At 44.9% G+C, this 19,353-nt stretch overlaps 1 protein-coding gene across 1 annotated transcript in view; it reads left to right on the top strand.

Annotated features, from left to right (window-relative positions):
• Nucleotides 1-19,353, top strand: part of LOC147124920 (sodium- and chloride-dependent neutral and basic amino acid transporter B(0+)-like) — a 617,991-nt gene that overhangs the window by 180,554 nt on the left and 418,084 nt on the right. Inside the window, exons 7-12 of the mRNA XM_085988400.1 lie at nucleotides 8,282-8,342; nucleotides 8,916-8,919; nucleotides 12,360-12,433; nucleotides 14,815-14,949; nucleotides 17,178-17,316; nucleotides 18,778-19,006. Coding sequence (XP_085844526.1) covers nucleotides 8,282-8,342; nucleotides 8,916-8,919; nucleotides 12,360-12,433; nucleotides 14,815-14,949; nucleotides 17,178-17,316; nucleotides 18,778-19,006 — 642 coding nt within the window. The remainder of the gene's footprint in view (nucleotides 1-8,281; nucleotides 8,343-8,915; nucleotides 8,920-12,359; nucleotides 12,434-14,814; nucleotides 14,950-17,177; nucleotides 17,317-18,777; nucleotides 19,007-19,353) is intronic.

Here is a 19,353-nt window from a genome sequence, read left to right as displayed (position 1 = left end):
TTGGCATATTCTCAATGGCGGACACCTTTCTGGGATCTGGTCTGATGCCCTCACTGCTAAGGATATCTCCCACGAATGTCAGTTCTGTCACCCCGAGCTGGCATTTCTCACTATTCAGTGTGACGGGATGGGGAGCCACGGGGCCGTGTAGACACGGGGCCATGCTCTCCGTGTAAGGTAGGTTCTGGACCCAAGTGCAGAAATGAGGCGAGAGGCAAATATACAGTACTTTGTTTGAACTTTACTAGATTCACACATAACTAGATTCACACAAGGAACACAGCAACAAGCATAAGAACTTAAGACAAGCTACCAAACGGCTAGTCAAGATAGGAACTCAGGACAGCTTCCATGAGGCAACCTACTTGTCCATACTGAGCTGTGATAAGCTTACCACAAGCGCAACCAGCTTGCCGAGATGAGACTCGAGACAAGCTATCACAAGGGGCTACCACAGGGGTAAAGGCTTATCAATACAGAGCTCAAGACAAGCGCCAACATGGCAACACGCTAGTCCAGCCCAGCAACTTATCAAGACTAAGAACAACAAGAACACAGACTTAGATACATCTTAAATACAGAGCTCGAGAACCATGGCAACCAGCTAGTCAAAGCCAGCAGCCACAGAGCGAAGGCTAGTCCCCGGTTAGGACTGAGCACAGAGGAAAGCAACCACAGAACTTATATACCAAGAAAACCAGGTGAAACCCATGAACAGCTAACAGGCCGTTAAGAATTAACACAGGAGGCTAGGAACAATTAACAAAGGGCTAGAAACAATTAACAAAGGAAACAAACAAGTGAAGGTGCCATCTAGAGGTTACAGAAGGAACTGACTGGCACCCTCACAATTCAGCTTCAGGTTTGTTTTCCTTGTTGCTCCCAGCACTTTTTTCAGTCTCTCGTCATGCTCAGTTCTCGTGGTTCCCCATACTATGATGTCATCCATTGATGTATCAACTCCCTCCAGGTGCTCATAGATTATATGGATAGTTTTGTGATACACTTCAGGAGCTGAGGCAATGCCAAATGGTAACTTTAGGAATCTGTATCTGCCAAATGGACTGTTGAACGTGCACAGTCTTGAACTTGCCTCGTCCAGTTTCATCTGCCAAAATCCTGATGATGCATCTAACTTGCTGAAATACTTTGCATTTGCAAACTGTGCCATGATTTCCTCACGTGTAGGAAGCTTGAAATGCTCTCTCTTTAATGCTCTGTTTAGATCTCTTGGATCCAGGCAAATTCTGAGCTTTCCATTCTTTTTGTCCACAACGACGAGGGAACTCACCCACTCAGTTGGCTCATCTATCTTCTGAATCACATTCAGGCTTTCCATCCTGTCCAACTCTGCCTTCAGTTGCTTTTGAAGAGCAAACGGAACTTTTCTGCATGGATGTATGACCGTTGGCATACTTTTATCTACTCTGATCGTGTGTTCTCCTGGAAGGCAGCCTAGACCCTGAAATAGGTCATTGTACTCTTTCATGAGTTCATCATAGACTGTCTCTCCTTCGCTTTCTACAACGAGGACTCTCTTTACCAGGTTCAGTCTCTCACAGGCTATTAAACCTAGTATGGCTTGCACATCCTTTGGCACCACGATTAATGCTAACGTGTGCTCTCTGTCCTTGTGTGTCACTTTGACAATGCATCTTCCTTTCACTGGTATATCAGTACCTGAGTATCCTGTCACTTTCACTTTTATTCCATGTATCTTTGGTCTGGTTCTAATTTTCTTAAAATCAGTCTCTGATATCACATTAACTTGTGCTCCAGTATCCAATTTAAATGGAATGTGTATGTCATTCACTTTTAGTGTCAACATCCAGTCTCTTTTTTCTTTTTTGTTTTCAGACACAACATCTACATAGAACTCCTCTATCTCACTTTCATCTACTGCATGGACCTTGCTTTGCTGCGCTTGGTTCTTACAGCAACGGGCATAATGGTTGTTTTTGTTGCAACTATTGCATGTTTTACCATATGCTGGACACTTTTTTGGTGGATGCTGTGTACCGCATCGACTACATGACTTTCGATTGCCCCTTTCATTTTTGTTCGCTGGCCACGCCTCTTTTTTCACATTGGCGCTCTTTTTGTTAAACGGTTTGTGTCCGTTCTTTCTCACTGCATCCACATTGCAGCTACTGTCACTGAACAGCTCCTTTGCCTGCGACTTCACAGTCTCTGTAGCCCTACACAGTGCTATGGCTTTTCCCAGGTCTAGGTTTTGCTCTCTTGGCAGTCTTTCCCTTAGACCATTATCTGGAATACCGCACACCAGTCTGTCTTTTATCAGCGAGTCTGTCAGTCCCCCAAATTCACACGTTTTGCTTCTGTTTCTCAGTTCAGTCACATACTGATCAATAGTCTCTCCCGTTTTCTGTACACATGTGAAAAGTCTGTGCCTCTCAAACGTCACGTTACGTTTAGGTATGCAGTAGGCCTCAAACTGTTCCATTATTTTATCCAGCTTCATTTTGTCTCCATCAGCAGCGAATGTGAAGTTATTATACACCTCCAGCGCTTCATCACCCACGACATGTAAGAACACTGATGCTTTCATTTTATCACTTTTCTCGTCTGCTCCGATTGCTGCTAAATACAACTCCAAACGTTGTTTGAATCTCCTCCAATTTTCAGCCACATTACCTGTCAACTGAAGCTTCGCCGGTGGGTGTAAACCTTCCATTTTTCACTTCGTTAGCTATTCTCCAAAGGTAAGTAACGATGTTCTCTTTTGGCTTGCTAATATGTGGAGAGCTGATTTAACTTCAGATTTTTCCTCTTCATCTCTTTCAATCACATCTTCTGACACCATGTATTGATTTCGTCGTGGGTTCAATGACGACTCATTTATGAAAGAGAATGTCTTTTAATCTAAAGTTTGTTTAACTCAGTTAACAGCATTACAGGAGACACCATCTTAGAGCTCCATCTAAAATGAAACTAAAACTAAACTCCCTCTCTCACATGCCCTCTGCTGGTCAGGCATAAATAATCAAACAGGCAAATATGCTGGTAAGGCATCTTAATCAAACAGGCAAATACCATCACTATTTGCTGATATCATTACACCCTCCTCCTTACAAAATGCTTAGAACATGGCCTTGTCATAACCAATACCTTGTTCTGTCAGAGAGAAAAGTACAAGGCTTCATGGCAACACCCTCGCTCCAAGCACTGGCACCTGCTGGACTACGTCATCGTTCAAGTGAGGGACCACAAGGACGTCCGCATCACCCACGCCATGACAGCAGCTGACGACTGCTGGACAGACCACCGCCTAATCCATTCTGTCATTTCCATCAACGGAGTCCCAAAACAGCGGCAGCAACAGAAGCAATGCCGCAGGAAAATCAACGCTGGAGCACTCAAAGACCCTGCTAAGAAAGCTCTATTCAGCCTGCACCTCATAACCAACCTGATGACTCCCAGTGATTCAGAGACAGAGTGCCCACAGCGCCTGGTCTGTACTCAAGGCCTCCATAATCAGCACCTGTGAAGAGACGCTCGGTCACTTGACCAGGAAACACCAAGAGAGATTTGATGAGTACGACTGGGAGATTCAGGAGCTAATAAGCCGCAAGCGCAAAGCATTCCTGATCTGGAATCAACAACAGAAGTCGAGAGCAAGAAAGCAACTCTGCAGACGCCTGAAGGCCGAGGTTCAACAAAAAACTCACAAGCTAAAGAAAAGATGGTGGGTGGAGAAAGCGCAGGAGATCCAGCAACTAGCCAACAACCACAATGTGCGTGGATTCTTTAGCGCAGTCAAGACCAACTATGGCCCAAGAACCCAAAGTCCCACCCCACTGCGGGCTAAGAATGGAGAAGTACTCATCAAGGACAGAGAGGTAGACAGTGCCCACTGAAAGGAGCACTTCGAAGATCTCCTTAACCAAGACTCTGTCTTTGACGCGAGTGTCCTCAACACCACCCCGCAGCATGCTACCCGCCATCACCTCAGCACAACCCCAGCCCGGCATGAGGTTGAAAACGCCATCCGACAACTGAAGAACAGCAAGGCCTCAGGAGCAGATGGAATCCCCACCGAGATGCTAAAACATGGCGGAGAAGCACTATTGGTGCGAATACATTAATTCATTTCTCTTATTTGGAAGGAGGAGAGCATGCCAGGGGACCTCAGAGATGTCGTAATCGTGACCATCTTCAAGAAAGGTGACAAGTCCGATTGCGGTAATTACAGAGGCGTTTCCCTGCTGTCTGCCTCAGGGAAAGTCATCGCAATAATCCTCCTCAATCGCCTTCTCCCAGTGGCTGAAGAGCTCCTCCCAGAGACGCAATGTGGATTCCGCCCGCTAAGGGACACAATGGACATGATTTTCACCGTGTGTCAACTACAAGAGAAATGCAGGAAACAGCACCAACAACTGTACATGGCCTTCTTTGACTTCACAAAGGCCTTCGACACCGTCAACCGTGAGGGATTATGGAGCGTCCTCCTCAAATTCGGCTGCCCTCAAAAGTTTGTCACCATCCTCCGCCTTCTTCACGACAACATGCAAGATGTGATCCTGACCAACAGATCCACCACAGACCCAATTCACATACAGACCGGGGTCAAGCAAGGCTGTGTCATCACACCAACGCTCTTCTCGATCTTCCTGGCTGCAATGCTCCATCTCACCCTCAATAAGCTCCCCGCTGGAGTGGAGCTAATCTACAGAACAAACTGGAAACTGTTCAACCTCCGTCGCCTCCAGTCCAGATCCAAGGTCGTCCCATCCACTGTCATCAAACTACAGTATGCAGATGACGCTTGCGTCTGCGCACAATCTGAGGTCGAACTCCAAACCATCGTCAACACTTTCACCGAAGCATACGAGAGCATGGGCCTTACATAAACATCCGTAAGAAAAAGGCCCTCTACCAACCTGCCCCCACCACACAGTACTGCTCCCCGATTATCAAAATCCATGACGAGGCCTTGGACAATGTGAACCACTTTCCATACCTCGGCAGCCTATTATCAACAAAGCCAGATGTCCATTACAAAGTCCAACACCAGCTTCAGAGTGCCAGTGCAGCCTTCGGTCGCCTGAGGAAGAGAGTAATTTAAAACTAGGACCTCAAACCCGGCACTAAGCTCATGGTCTAGAGAGCAGCAGTGATACATGCCCTCCTGTATGATTCAGAGACAACGGACCATATACAACAGGCACCTCAAAGCACTGGAGAGGTACCACCAACGTTGCCTCCGCAACATCCTGCAAATCCATTGGCAGGATAGGCGCACCAATGTCAGTGTTCTTGCTCAGGTCAACATCCCCAGCATTGAAGCTTTGACCACACTTGATCAGCTCCGATGGACGGGCCACATCGCCGCATGCCTGATACGTGACTCCCAAAACAAGCGCTCTACTCGGAGCTCCGACATGGTACGAGCGCCCCAGATGGGCAGAGGAAATGCTTCAAGGACGCCCTCAAAGCATTCTTGGAAAAAGTGCAACATCCCCACCGACACCTGGGAATCCCTGGCCCAAGACCGCACAAATTGGAGGAGAAGCATCTGGGAAGGTGCCGAACACCTCGAGTCTCTTCTCTGGGAGCAAGCGGAAGCCAAACACAAACAGCGGAAGGAGCGCACGTCAACCCAATCACCCCACCCACCCACCCCTTCAACCACTGTCTGCCCCACTTGTGACAGAGACTGTAGGTCCCGCATTGGACTCATCAGTCATCCGAGAACTCACTTTTAGTGTGGAAGCAAGTCATCCTTGGTTCCGAGGGACTGCCTAAGAAGAAGCAGAAGAAGAAGGTACTCTCACAGTGCTGTTAGGGAGGGAGTTCCAGGATTTTGACACAGTTACTGCACTGTTCAATGCTGACCCTCACTGCCCCCTGACTGATCTGGCACAGGTTCCCCTGTGGATGCCTGGAATGATCCAGAGCTGTAAAAGTTGAGGGCTGTGATCACCTTCACTTCCATTGTGAGGGCTCTGCAGAACATGGACCGAGGCTTCAAGTCAATGCGGAGCAGGTCAGACAGTCGGCCGATGGCCTCCTTTGTGAATCACAAATGGTGCAAAGTCAGTTTCTCCGACATCTCCAGGAATGTCAGACCAGGTCTGCACACTCTCTGGGCAGAGTATCGGTGAATGTGATGCAGTCTCCTCCTGTGGTGCTTCACTCTTTGGGCCTCCTAAATCAAATCAAATCAACTTTTATTGTCATTGTTAGTGCACAAGTGCAGTACAACGAAATGTAGGCTTGCGGCTCCCGAGAGTGTACATTTAGATTAAGACATTTAAACATTCAACTTACATTTGGCTTGTAATACATTAACATAAACATAACCATAATAAAGTGCATTGGCAGATGTGCAGGCTTTAGAGTTTATTTGTGGAGTTCAGTAGGATGACAGCCCTGGGAAAGAAGCTGTTCCTAAATCTGGTCGTACGGGTGCGAATGCATCTGTAGCATCTCCCAGATGGCAGGAGGGTGAACAGACTGTGGCTGGGGTGGGTAGGGTCTTTGATGATGGACCGTGACCCCCGTAGACAGCGTTTCTGGTATATGTGCTCTATGGTCGGTAGCCGGGTGCCGGTAATGCGTTGGGCAGTTTTGACTACACGCTGCAGGGCTTTCCGGTCATAGTAGCTACAGCTGCCATACCATACTGTGATACAATTTGTCAGGATGCTCTCTATTGTGCAGCGGTAAAAGTTAGAGAGGATCAGGGGTGACAGGTTACATCCCTTCAGCCTCCTTAGGAAATATAGGTGCTGCTGGGCCTTCTTCACCAGAGAGGAGGTATTGAGGGACCAGGAGAGGTCTTCCGTGATGTGGACTCTGAGGAACTTAAAGCTGTCCACCCTTTCCACCACAGCCCCATTGATGTGGATGGGGGTGTGACTTCCGCCTTTAGACTTCCTGAAGTCCACAATGATTTCTTTGGTTTTCTTGATGTTAAGGGCCAGGTTGTTATCGGCGCACCACTTCACGAGATGCTGGACCTCCTCCCTGTAGGCTGACTCATCGTTGTTGGTGATCTGGCCTACTACCATGGTATCATCCACAAACTTGATGATGGTGTTGGAACCATGAACAGCCACACAGTCGTGGGTGAAGAGGGAGTAGAGGAGAGGGCTCAGCACACATCCTTGTGTCTCCTGTCTCTGTCTCCTGTCTTTGGTTCTGTTCCTCCTCTTCCTCCAATACAGGAAAAGGCAGGGGGAAAGCCCTAAAGTGAGCCGTCTTTCTTAATTTACTCAAGAATAGACTGTGTAATAGTATCCTGCAACAGCAAGACATGAAGGTGGCTTCAATTCTCTTCCTGGTCTAATGATCTGCGCTTGCTTCAGGTGACCATGGGTCCCTGCGCACCTGAGAATCTCGACACAATGTTAAGAGACCCCTCTGAACAGGAGCAATTGGAGGATATTTGCATCTGAGAGCTAGGGGTGTGGCCAGGTTTGTGGGTCGAGTTTCGTTCGGATGCAGGGTTTGATGGACGGATGTAAAAGATCGAGGAGACTTGGACGTACTGTGCTTTTGCGTGTAACTCATTTACGTAGATAATTCTGTGATCTTTTAAGCCACGTAATTTGTTCTCACCCAGATTGCATGTCTTTTGCGCAAATGCGGTGGAAACTCCAGGCCAAGAAATGTGAAGTTCAATCTGTGAAACAGTTAACACTGTAACCCATGCTGCACATGGATGTGGAAAGAGGGAGGCTGTAGGGTCATGGGTTACCACGGGGTCATGGGCTACCACAGGGTCATGGGTTACCATGGGCTCATGTGATACCAAAGGGTTCTGTGCCATGAGCAGGTCATGTATTTCCATAGGGTCTGTCTTAAAATGGGGTCATGTGTTACAATGAAATCACTCCAATTCTCTGGGGTTTGCTCTGATCTTCCGCTGAAGAACTAGTGAACAACCAGGACACCCCCTGGAAATTCTCCCAGCACAATAGTTCTTTATATTGATGGAGTTCTGTGATAATCATAACTCATTGAAGGAACTGTTTATACTTTAATGCCTTAATCTGGTTTAGTGATTAGTAACATTACATAATCTGTCAAATAAAATCTACCATTACAAGTAGAGTGAGTACCAGAGCTGGACTGTGCTGTGAGTGGAGTGTGCAGACTGTACCTCTGTGTTCTGACCCATCCACAGCCTCACCCCTGTAATAAATGGATTGGACTGATTCAGTCAGAGTGAAATAGTGGCCCTGATTATATGACTAAAATTGACAGCATCGTTCCCAATGAAATGTATTTCTAAAACACATTCCCCATTTTCCAGATCCACTCTGCAATCTCACTCTGGAAGATAGGTGTTTTGAAATAGTTAATACAACATGGCTGTAATGATCAGTAACATGTCATTCTAGAATGGTACACTAGGTAGAGCTGTATGTTTCGTAAGGGGCTACCCACAAGGCAGTAGTCAAGATGGATGCCTGTACACTAGTCCACATGGCTGAATAAATGACTAGCTCAAGCTAGCTGTTCATAATGAAAACGTTTATTTATTTACGAACATAACATGGTACCAGGATTGGTAATATCTGCTGAATATTGTGAAACGCGACATGGAGAATTTGAAGCCACCGAAGGGTTTGAAACTCACGGGGAATGTCAACTACAATTGGTGGACTTTCAAACAACAATTCAAACTCTACATTTCCGCCATCGGGTTCGGTACAAAGCCAGACGCAAGGCAAATAACATTACTGCTCATGGTTGCAGGCCCACAGGCGATAGAGGTATTTAATACATTTGTATTTGATCAAGAGGAGGATGTGCTAAAGAAGTTTGATACACATTGTTCTCCCAAAAAGAACGAGACCTATGAGAGTTACGAGTTCCGTTCACGGACACAGCAGCAAAATGAGACTTTTGATAGCTTTGTGACCGATCTGAAACTGAAAGCACAGACATGTAATTTCGCTGAACTGAAATCATCCATGATTCATGGCCAGATTGTGTTTGGTATTCATGATAAAACGGTCAGGGAACGTTTATTGATAGAAACTGAACTAACATTTGGAGAAAGCTGTGAAAATATGCCATGCCAGTGAGCTACCTCAACAGCACGCAAAGACTTTCAGTGAAATTAATCATAATGCGACTGTAGTAAGTGATAGTGCTGCTGTCGGCGCTGTGTCCTACAAGGGGAAGAAACGTGGGCAGAACAGAAATGCCAAGCAATCAGAGGATGGAATTTTTAATTGTAAACGCTGTGGTTACCAGCACCAGTCAAGACAATGCCCAGCTTTTGGGAGAATGTGCACAAAATGTCATGGAAAGAATCACTTTGCCAAACAATGCTTTTCAAAAGTAAAAACAAAGAAAGGGCAACAAGTCAATGTGATAGAGGACACTGGTTTAAGTGAGACATTTTTTGTAGTAATGGTGTCATGTGACAATATCGAAAAGGATACAGAAAATGTGCAGCCCTCAGCAATGGACAATGCTGAACATAAAGTTAATGCAGTAAAAGAGGACAAATGGATAATGCCACTGCAGGTAAATGGAGCATTAGTTACATTGAAACTAGACACTGGGGCAAAAGCAAACTTAATCAGTATGAGTGACATTAAAAATATGAAAGAAAAGCCCAAAATACAGGAAAAGTCAGTATTACTGAAGAACTATAATGGACAGAAAATAGATAGCTTAGTTGTATGCAGACTTAAAGTGACAGTCAAAGACAAAGTGCATCATCTCTTTTCTGTTGTGGCTGAAGGACTTGATTCACTACTAGGTGACAAAGCTTGTGAGGACTTAGAACTGGTCAAGAGAGTCTACCGTATAAACTGTGCCATAAGTAGACCAGATGACTCAGTGGATTCTGTAGTGAGTAATTTCCAGGATGTGTTCAAAGGATTTGGAGTTCTACCAGTCACTTACAAGATCCAGCTAAAGAAGGATGCTCAGCCAGTGGTACATGCTCCACGGAGAGTTCCAGCACCCCTGCATGACCGGCTCAAGAAAGAACTGGACAGAATGACTACACTAGGAGTCATCAGGAAAGTCAAAGAGCCAACAGACTGGGTTAACTCCATGGTATGTGTAAAGAAAAAGAACAATGATCTAAGAGTACGCATGGATCCAAAGAACTTAAATGCAAACATAAAACGTGAACACTACCAGATTCCCAAGCGAGAAGAAATCACCAGTGAAATGTTAGGTGCCAGATACTTCACAAAGCTCGATGCCTCACAAGGATTTTGGCAACTAAAACTGGATGAAGAGAGCACCAAATACTGTATCTGCAACACACCATTTGGCAGGTATTGTTTCCTCAGAATGCCTTTCGGGATAATATCTGCATCTGAAATCTTTCATAGAGTGATGGAACACATAATTGAAGGTCTGGAAGAGAGTTTGGGTCTATGTTGATGACATCATCATCTGGGGCTCCACACTGAAAGAACACAATGAGAGACTGACTAAAGTGCTACAGAGCATACGCCGGAACAGACTGAAGCTCAACAAAGCCAAGTGTCAGTTTGGCATTCAGGAAGTCACTTTCCTAGGAGATAATCTATTTGGTAAAGGAATAGAGCCAGATATGGAAAAAGTAAACGCCATACTCAACATGCCCCGACCCACTGATAAAAAATGAGTGCTACGCTTCATGGGGATGATAAACTTCATTGGAAAGTTCATTCCTAACTTGTCAGCCAAGACAGCCTGTCTGCGAGACCTGCTACATAAAACAAATGAGTTTGCATGGACAGAAAGACATGAACCAGAGTGGATGAACCTCAAAACAGTGCTGACAACCACACCTGTACTCACCTTCTTTGGCCCAACAAAGAGAATCAAAGTGTCAATGGATGCATCAAAAGATGGCCTAGGCGCGGTCTTGCTACAAGCAGAGGGTGAAGATTGGAAGCCTGTTGCCTATGCCTCCAGGTCTATGACTGATTCTGCGTGTCGATACGCCCAGATTGAAAAGGAATGTCTAGGCTTGGTAGTTGGACTAGAAAAGTTCCATGGCTACATATATGGACTTCCCACCTTCACAGTTGAGGCAGACCACAGCCCACTGGTTGCCAGCATAAAAATAAGGACATTGAGAACATGATAGGCATATGTGAGACATATCAGAAACACCAAAACAAACAAGCAAAGGAACCAATGATAGTAGCTGACTTACCAACAGCACCATGGCAAATGGTTGGTATGGACCTCTTTCATTTGAATGGTAAAGACTATCTAATAGGGATTGACTACTATTCTAACTATCCTGAGATGACGCTGCTCTCAAGCACATCAGCAAGCAGTGTCATAATGCATGTTAAATCCATCTTCGCCAGACATGGAATTCCCAGGATTGCCATTAGCGACAATGGTCCGTGCTTCAACTGTAAGAAGTGGCAACAGTTTGCAGCACATTATGACTTTCAACACATCACATTGAATCCTCTGTATGCTCAGTAAAATGGTAAGGCAGAGAAAGGTGTTCAAGTTCTCAAACAGCTACTGAAGAAAGCAACAGAAAGCAAGTCTGATCCTTATCTCGCCCTGCTGAGCTACCGAGCCTCCACTTTAGACTCTCGTTCTTCACCTGCTGAACTCCTAATGGGTCGCAATTTGCACACCACGCTACCCTGCTGTGCAAAAGAAAAGCAGAGTAAGGAATTGAGACGGAGACTTCAACTGTTAAAGCTGAAACAGAAATCACACTATGACAAGTCATCCAAAACTCTGAAACCATTGACAAGGGATGATGTTATCAGGATTGAGGATCCAGATGCATGGAACAGGAAAGCTACAGTTCTTTAGGAATTAGGACCAAGGTCATACACCGTTAGAACTGAGGAAGGACAGATTCTCAGGAGGAACCGCTGTTCCCTCCTGAAAACACAAGAAACTATCCAAGAGGAAATCGATGACAATGCCGCAACTGAATCTTGTGACTCGCCACCAGAACAATCTAACACAAACACACATACAGGCTCTCATGAAAACACATCAGACTTACTTGTGCTGAGAAGATCCACATGTGAAGTAAAAAAGTCTGATGGACTTAATCTTTGAGCACAAAGAAAACTTTAATGAAAGAATGAAAAGCTTAGAGTTCATAAAGTAAAGCTTTGAAAATGTGTTGACTGTTGTGAAGATGTTTATGTCGTTATAATTGATTGATATTGATTTTGTTTAACCTCTAAGGAAGGGGGATGTAATGATCATGTCATTCTAGAATGGTACACTAGGTGGAGCTGTATGTTTAATAAGGGGCTACCCACAAGGCAGTAGTCAAGATGGATGCCTGTACACTAGTCCACATGGCTGAATAAATGACTAGCTCAAGCTAGCTATTCATAATGAAAAAGTTTATTTATTTATGAACATAACAATGGCTGCAGTCAAACAATGAAACTTGCTCAAATGGATCAGAAATCTATGTTCCTCACCAGGGTCCAAGTGAGCAATACTGGGAGTAAGTAAATTACTACAGATAGCTGCACCTAGAACCTGCACAGCTGTACCAGTAGCTTCCTCTTGGGAAGGTCAGTTGGGTGAATGTCCTGTTTAATGAGTGAAAAGCTGTTTGATTTAGATAGAGGTACTATTTATATCATACTTCTGTTACAAAATAACATCACAACAGGGGCCCTTTCATTAGTTAACAGCACCCTGGTTTCCAGCACTGCAGGCTTACTTCAACAATATTTATACAGTGAAACCTGCATTGAGCATTTTTTTTGTTCAAGGAAGAGATTCACCCCTAGAACTCCTAAACATTAAATGGTTCAAATTACCTGTGACTGATTTCCCTTTCTCTGTGTTTTAATTGAATACAGCATTGTGTTTAACCCACAGACCTGGGAACTGAATTGGGGAAACTGTCTGGGAGCAGGTCCCATGTTTAACAATCTGAAGGAGCTGAATTCATTGGGAGATACAGTGACTCACCCAGGGAGTTTTAACAGTGAAATAACAAAGTGCTGGAAACATTCAGCACATCAGGCAGCATTGATGAGAGGAAAAACAGAGTCAACGTTTCGGGTCAAACCCTTCGTCAGAACTGGAAAAGGTTGGGAGGCGTTATTTTTAAGCAGGGTCAGCGAGGCAGGGAGGAAAGAACAAAGGGAAGGTCTGTGATGGGATGGAAGGCAGGAGAGATTGACTGACAAAAGAGATGATAGTGTAAGGCAAAAGGTAATGGGACAAGTTAAGAAACAAAAGATGGCTCTAGATGATGTGTGGATGATGATGGCAGCAACATTAACAGCTACCATGCGAGGAAACAAGAGAGAAAAAGAAAGAACTACAGGGGCCAATTTATAGTCTGAAATTGTTCAACTCGATGTTAAATCCAGAAGGCTGTAAAGTGCCTAATAGAAAGTTAAGGTGCTGTTCCTTGAGCTTACCTTGAGCTTCGTTGGAGCAATGTAAGAGGCTGAGGATGGAGAGATCAGAGTGGGATTGGAGCAGAGAATTAAAGTGACAGGCGACCGAAAGCTCGGGGCCATGCTTGCGGACTGAACGGAGGTGTTCCACAAAGCAGTCACCTAACCTGCATTTGGTGTCCCCAATGTAGAGGAGACAGCATTGTAAACAGTGAATGCAGTATACTAAATTGTAAGAAGTACAAGTAAATCGCTGTTTCACCTGGAAGGAGTGTTCGGGGCCCTGGAAAGTGGGAAAGGAGGAGGTAAAAGGGCAGTGTTGCATCTCCTGCGCTTGCACAGGAAGGTGCCGGGCAAAGGGAAGGGGTGTTTGTGGTGATAGAGGAGTGGACCAAGGTGTCGCGGAGGCTGTGGTCTCTCCGGAATGCTGAAAGGGGGGTGTGGAGGGGTAGCTGTGTTTGGTGGTGGGATTACGCTGGAGGTGGCGGAAATGGTGGAGCATGAACCGTTGAATGTGGAGGCTAGTTGGGTGAAAGGTGAGGACAAGGGAGACACTATCGTGTTTCTGGGAGGGAGGGGAAGGGGTGAGAGCAGAAGTGCGGGAAATGGAATGGACACAGTCAAAGGCCATGTCAACCACGGTAGAGGGGAATCATCAGTTGAGGAAAAAGGAAGACATACCGGAAGCACTGGTATGGAAGGTGGCATCGTCAGAGCAGATGTGGGGGAGATGGAGAAACTGGGAGAATGGAATAGAGTCCTTACAGAAAGTGGGGTGGGAGGAAGTGTAGTCCTAGTCACTGTGGGAGTCAGTGAGCTTATACTGGATGTTGGTCGATAGCCTATCCCCAGAAATGGAGACAGAGAAGTTGAGGAAGGGAAGAGTTGGAAATGGACCATGTGAAGGTGAGGGAAGGGTGGAAATTAGAAGCAAAGTGAATGAAATTATCTAGTTCAGGGTGAGAGCAGGAAACGGCACCGATACAGTCATCAATGTACCAGAAAAAAAGGTGAGGGAGGGGCCTGAGTAGGACTGGAACAAAGAATGTTCCACATATCCCATGAAAAGGCAGGCAGAGCTAGGGCTGATGTGGGTGCCCATAGTAACACCTTTAATTTGGAGGAAATGAGTGGAGTTTTAACAGTGCTTTGTAAGGCAGTCGATGAAGCACTGTCAGGAACTCCTTCAAATCAGCTCTCCAGGGAATCTCATCAGTGCTCCCTGTTTAAACAAAGCTTTAGGCTTTAAAAAAACAATAAAAAGAGAAAAATTCATTAAGAATATCAAATTTAATCTCAATTCTTGGTAACAATTCACTTCTAAAAGTAGAATTGATTCTGTTTAAATTGGATTTTGTTCAAATCCATTTATATTTGACTAAATACTCTGATGCATTGTATCTAATAGTGACTGTGTGTAATGAACTGTATCCTTATATAAGATGTTTTCTGTTGTTATTTTATTTAGTAAAGTGGCTTTACGTCGTACAAGTTCAATGGATGAGACTGGGGAGATAGTCTGGCATTTAGCTCTCTGTCTGCTTCTGGCTTGGCTGGTAGTTGGGGCAGCGTTATCAAAAGGAATCAAATCTTCAGGAAAGGTAAAATGATTGGTGACAAATTACAGGTCTTCCTCAACAATTAAACTAGAATTTATGAATCATTTGTGAAGTGGGCTGGCTTATCTCACAGGTGATGTTAACAGTGACTCTTTGGGGAGAGTGAGATCCATAATTTATGAGCACTGCAGGCCTGAGTGAGATCTGAAGATCTTTCTCCTGAGTGAAAGAACAGCAGCAATTCCGCAAACCCCTGAAATGTGCCCCTCATTCTAAGGGTTTCAATCACTGATACAGGACTTTTGGTGAATTTCCAATTGCTCTGGAAGGCTGGGCAGGGTTGGCTAAGTGAGTGAGCAGATTAGGGTCATGGTTTTATTTGATTGAAATGAGATTTGTCTGGGAGTAAATATGAGGAGTTAAATATATTCATCACACTCTGTCTATTCTCCTGTTTAAATATGTTGGGGTCGATTTTCATGGAGCCGTCAGGCGGGGTTTCAGGCATGTGGGGGGGGAAATCCCAAATTCGGGGGTCCTGACACCATCCCGCCCAAAACCACGCTCCACGCAACTTTCAGAGGCGGCGGGTACCCGCCCTGCACTGGGACCCGCCGAAACCAGGCGGGAAGGGATTAATGCCAATTAACTGCCTGTTAACAGGCAGTCTTTAGCCTAATCCCTATTTTGGGGGGTTTCGTGTGGGATTCCCAACGGCTCCAAACCACGCCAGGTTAGAGCAGGTGGGCCGTCGGGCTGAAGGGCTTGGAGGGGTCGCGATGTCAGTGCTCAGGTGAGTGATGGGTGCATGAGTGCAAAGGTAAGTGAGTTTGGTGTGTCTAAACTGTGTAAATAATTTTTTCTTACCTGTACTTACCTTAAAAGCCTTTCTTCCTGTAGCCGTCGGGAGCCCATCACTCAGCCGGAACTTAAAGCTGAACGGCTGCGATCTGTCAAAAGTGGCAGCCTTCAGCTTTGAGTGCCGGTGTGAGTTCTAACTGAGTCTGCGCAGAAGGACTCATGTTAGAACCCGGACTGTCAGTGTTTCACAGCTTCAAACCGCTGTGAAACACTGATATTTCATGTGTTAAGAACTCTTGACAGATGAAATTGCAGTCTGTGACATCACCTGTTGCCGGGTGGCCCTTAATTGGCCTGCTGAGCCCGCTGGGCGGGCTCAACAAGGTCAATCAAGGGAAAATCGCGCGGATTGGCCGGACGTCCAAGTAGGCGGGTCTAAAACCCGAAAGTTGTAGTCCCGCCTTCTTCCCGACAGCTTCAGGAAAATCGACCCCGTTGTTTCTCCACCTATGAGATATCAACACGTTAGAATAATTCTGTGCTATTTAAGTTCAGTTACAATATGCAGCTCAGTGTTAAATGACTATCTCCAACAAGCGAGAGTCTAACCACCTCCCCATGACATTCAATGGCATTACCATCGCCGAATGCCCCACCATCAATATCCTGGGGGTCACCATTGACCAGAAACTTAACTGGACCAGCCACATAAATACTGTGGCAACAAGAGCAGGTCAGATGCTCGGTATTCTGCGGTGAGTGTCTAACCTCCTGACTCCCCAAAGCCTTTCCACCATCTACAAGGCACAAGTAAGGAGTGTGATGGAATACTCTCCACTTGCCTGGATGAGTGCAGCTCCAACAACACTCAAGAAGCTCGACACCATCCAGGACAAAGCAGCCCACTTGATTAGTACCCCATCAACCACCTTAAACATTTACTCCCTCCACAACTGGTATAACGTGGCTGCCATGTGTACCATCTACAAGATGCACCACAGCAACTCGCCAAGGCCTCTTCAGCAGCATCTCCCGAACCCGCGAGATCTTCCACCTAGAAGGATAAGGGCAGCAGATGCATGAGAACACACCACCAAGTCACACACCATCCTGCCTTAGAAGTATATCGCCGTCCCTTCTTCATCGCTGGGTCAAAATTCTGGAACTCTCTCCCTAGCAGCACTGTGGGAGTACCTTCACCACACGGACTGCATCGATTCAAGAAGGTGGCTCACCACCACCTTTTTAAGGGCAATTAGGGATAGGCAATAAATGCTGGCCTTGCTACGACGCCCACATCCCATAAACAAATTTTAAAAAAATACCCTTCATGTAGTTAGTAATCCTCCAATTGTCTTCCGCTTCATTCTCTGCTTTGATTACAATCCTATTAGTTTTCTATTCAATTGGATTCAATACTGTAAATATTGTACCAGCAATACAGGAAAATCTAACGAGCCACTCTCCATGGTATGTATTTCACGGCGACATTCCCTTATGTGGTTCTGACCATACTTCTGATCCGAGGAGTTACCCTGGAGGGAGCCTATAAAGGAATTGAATTCTACATTGGAAGCCAGTCAGACTTCTCCAAACTGTCTGAAGCTGAGGTAAACACACCAGGATAATCCACAGAATTCGAGCTGTAATTTTCAGTCAAACTCTTTCATGTTTCTGCTTATTTATCTCCTGGGCCTTTAAGATATTCAGTTAAAGGCCTGAGTGTTGCTTTTGGATTGTAGTTCACGTACAGTAAAGATTTCAGTCATTTTATTTTGCTTCAGGGAATCGGGAGAAAGTTTTAACTGAGTCCGTGGGATAAGGACTAATGGTTAATTTATGACTTTAGACATCTAGATGTTAGCAAATTGAAAGGGATAGAATGGGATGAAATATGATTGGATAGTATGGGATGTGATGAAATTGGATGGGAAAGGATGGATGGTGTGAGATAGAATGGGACATGATGGGAATGGAAAGGATGACGTGGGGTAAAATGATGAGGTGCAATGGCTGCTTTTTGAAACTTTCTTCTTTGCAGTCCAATTCCAATTCCAATTAAAATGCTTTATTGGCATGAAAGTTTACAGAGAACCATATTGCCAAAGCTTACATAGCAAAAAGGTACAGTTTTCCAACATTCTGTAGGTGTCAATCGATTTGACATTTGTTGGGTACATACAATATTACTTTTAAACAATATTAATTTTAAACAGTCTTTGTACTTCATTTGGTACGTTCAATATTAATTTTAAACAGTCTTAATTTTAAACAGTCCTCAGGTTGTGACATGTTGTTACATATTTGGCCCCAAGGTATGGTCTGTCTCCTTCTCCTAGGACTAATCTCAATTTTGACAGATCATCCAATTCCTTGAAATCTGGGGTTGTTTGGCTTAGCTTGTTGAATAATATGTTTCTTGATGTGTTGAATTTTTCGCATTTTAGGAGGAAATGCATTTCTGTTTCAACCTCGCCAGCCAGACATTGATCGCATATTCTATTCTCTCTAGGCTGCCAGGATTTCTTGTATCTGCCTTTTTCAATTTCCAGTTGGTGGTCGCTTAGTCTGTACCTGGTGAGGGTCTGTCTCTGTTTTGTGTCTCTGATGGTCGTGAGGTAGTCTGCCAGTTTATATTCTCTTTTTAGGGCCCGGTAACATTCTAATCTGCTTTGGCTTTCGGTTATTTTGTTCCAATGTTCCAGGTAGGTTTCTTTGCATTTTTTAATGATTTGGTTCACTCGGATTGGTGTTTGGGCGGCTGTGTTGGTCTGGGGCTGGTCAGGGTCCGGCTGAGTACTTAGTTTCCGTAGCAGCTGACTCAGGGGACTCTTTTCTGGGTTTAGCTCTTGGGTCTGAAAGGCTTTGAAATGAAGGGTGTCTGGGGAGCTAGATTTGAGGAGTCTCTTGTAACAGATTAAATAATATAAATTTCAGCTAAATATCTTATCAATCCATGTGTGTGGGTTCTTTCATTTTAACACAGTGACATTTAAGAGGGAAATCAAAATTATGGCAAGATATTCATTGAAATCTCCCGGTGCTGACTAATTCTACCTTCTATTTACCAGGTCCGGAAAGATGCTGCAACACAAATTTTATTTTCCCTCTCAGTGGGTTGGGGCACTTTAATAACACTGTCATCCTACAACAAATTCCACAACAACTGCTACACAGATACCATCATTGTCTGTGTTGTTAATTCTGCTACGAGTGTGTTTGCTGGATTTGCCATCTTCTCCATCCTTGGACACATGGCTCATGTACAAGACAAGCCTGTTTCAGAGGTTGCACAGTCAGGTAAACCAGAACTGGTAAAAATATCAACCAGGGTCTCACAGCTTTAACAATCTCTCTGAAATCAATCATGTTAGATATGAAATTACGCACAATTGTTCCAGATTACAGACACAATAATCAATACTGGGATCCACAGCCGTAATTCTGGTGGAAAGTAATATTCAGGCCCTAAAGTACCACACCATTAAATGGTGGTTGGAATATACTGGACAGGGATTGGAGCTGAATAATGACTGCAACGTTTGGCAATTTGTTAAGGATAGTGTGGTGTATGTAGCCGTTCCACCTTTAAGAGAACTATTTTAAGAGATGCACTACTTTATCTTGGCTGCTGTGTACTGTAATAC

The sequence above is a fragment of the Somniosus microcephalus genome, chromosome 1 (assembly GCF_052327205.1).
Source record: "Somniosus microcephalus isolate GS21.2 chromosome 1, FLI_Smic_1.0, whole genome shotgun sequence".
Taxonomy (NCBI): Eukaryota; Metazoa; Chordata; class Chondrichthyes; order Squaliformes; family Somniosidae; genus Somniosus; species Somniosus microcephalus.
This window is presented reverse-complemented; position numbering and strand designations above follow the sequence as displayed.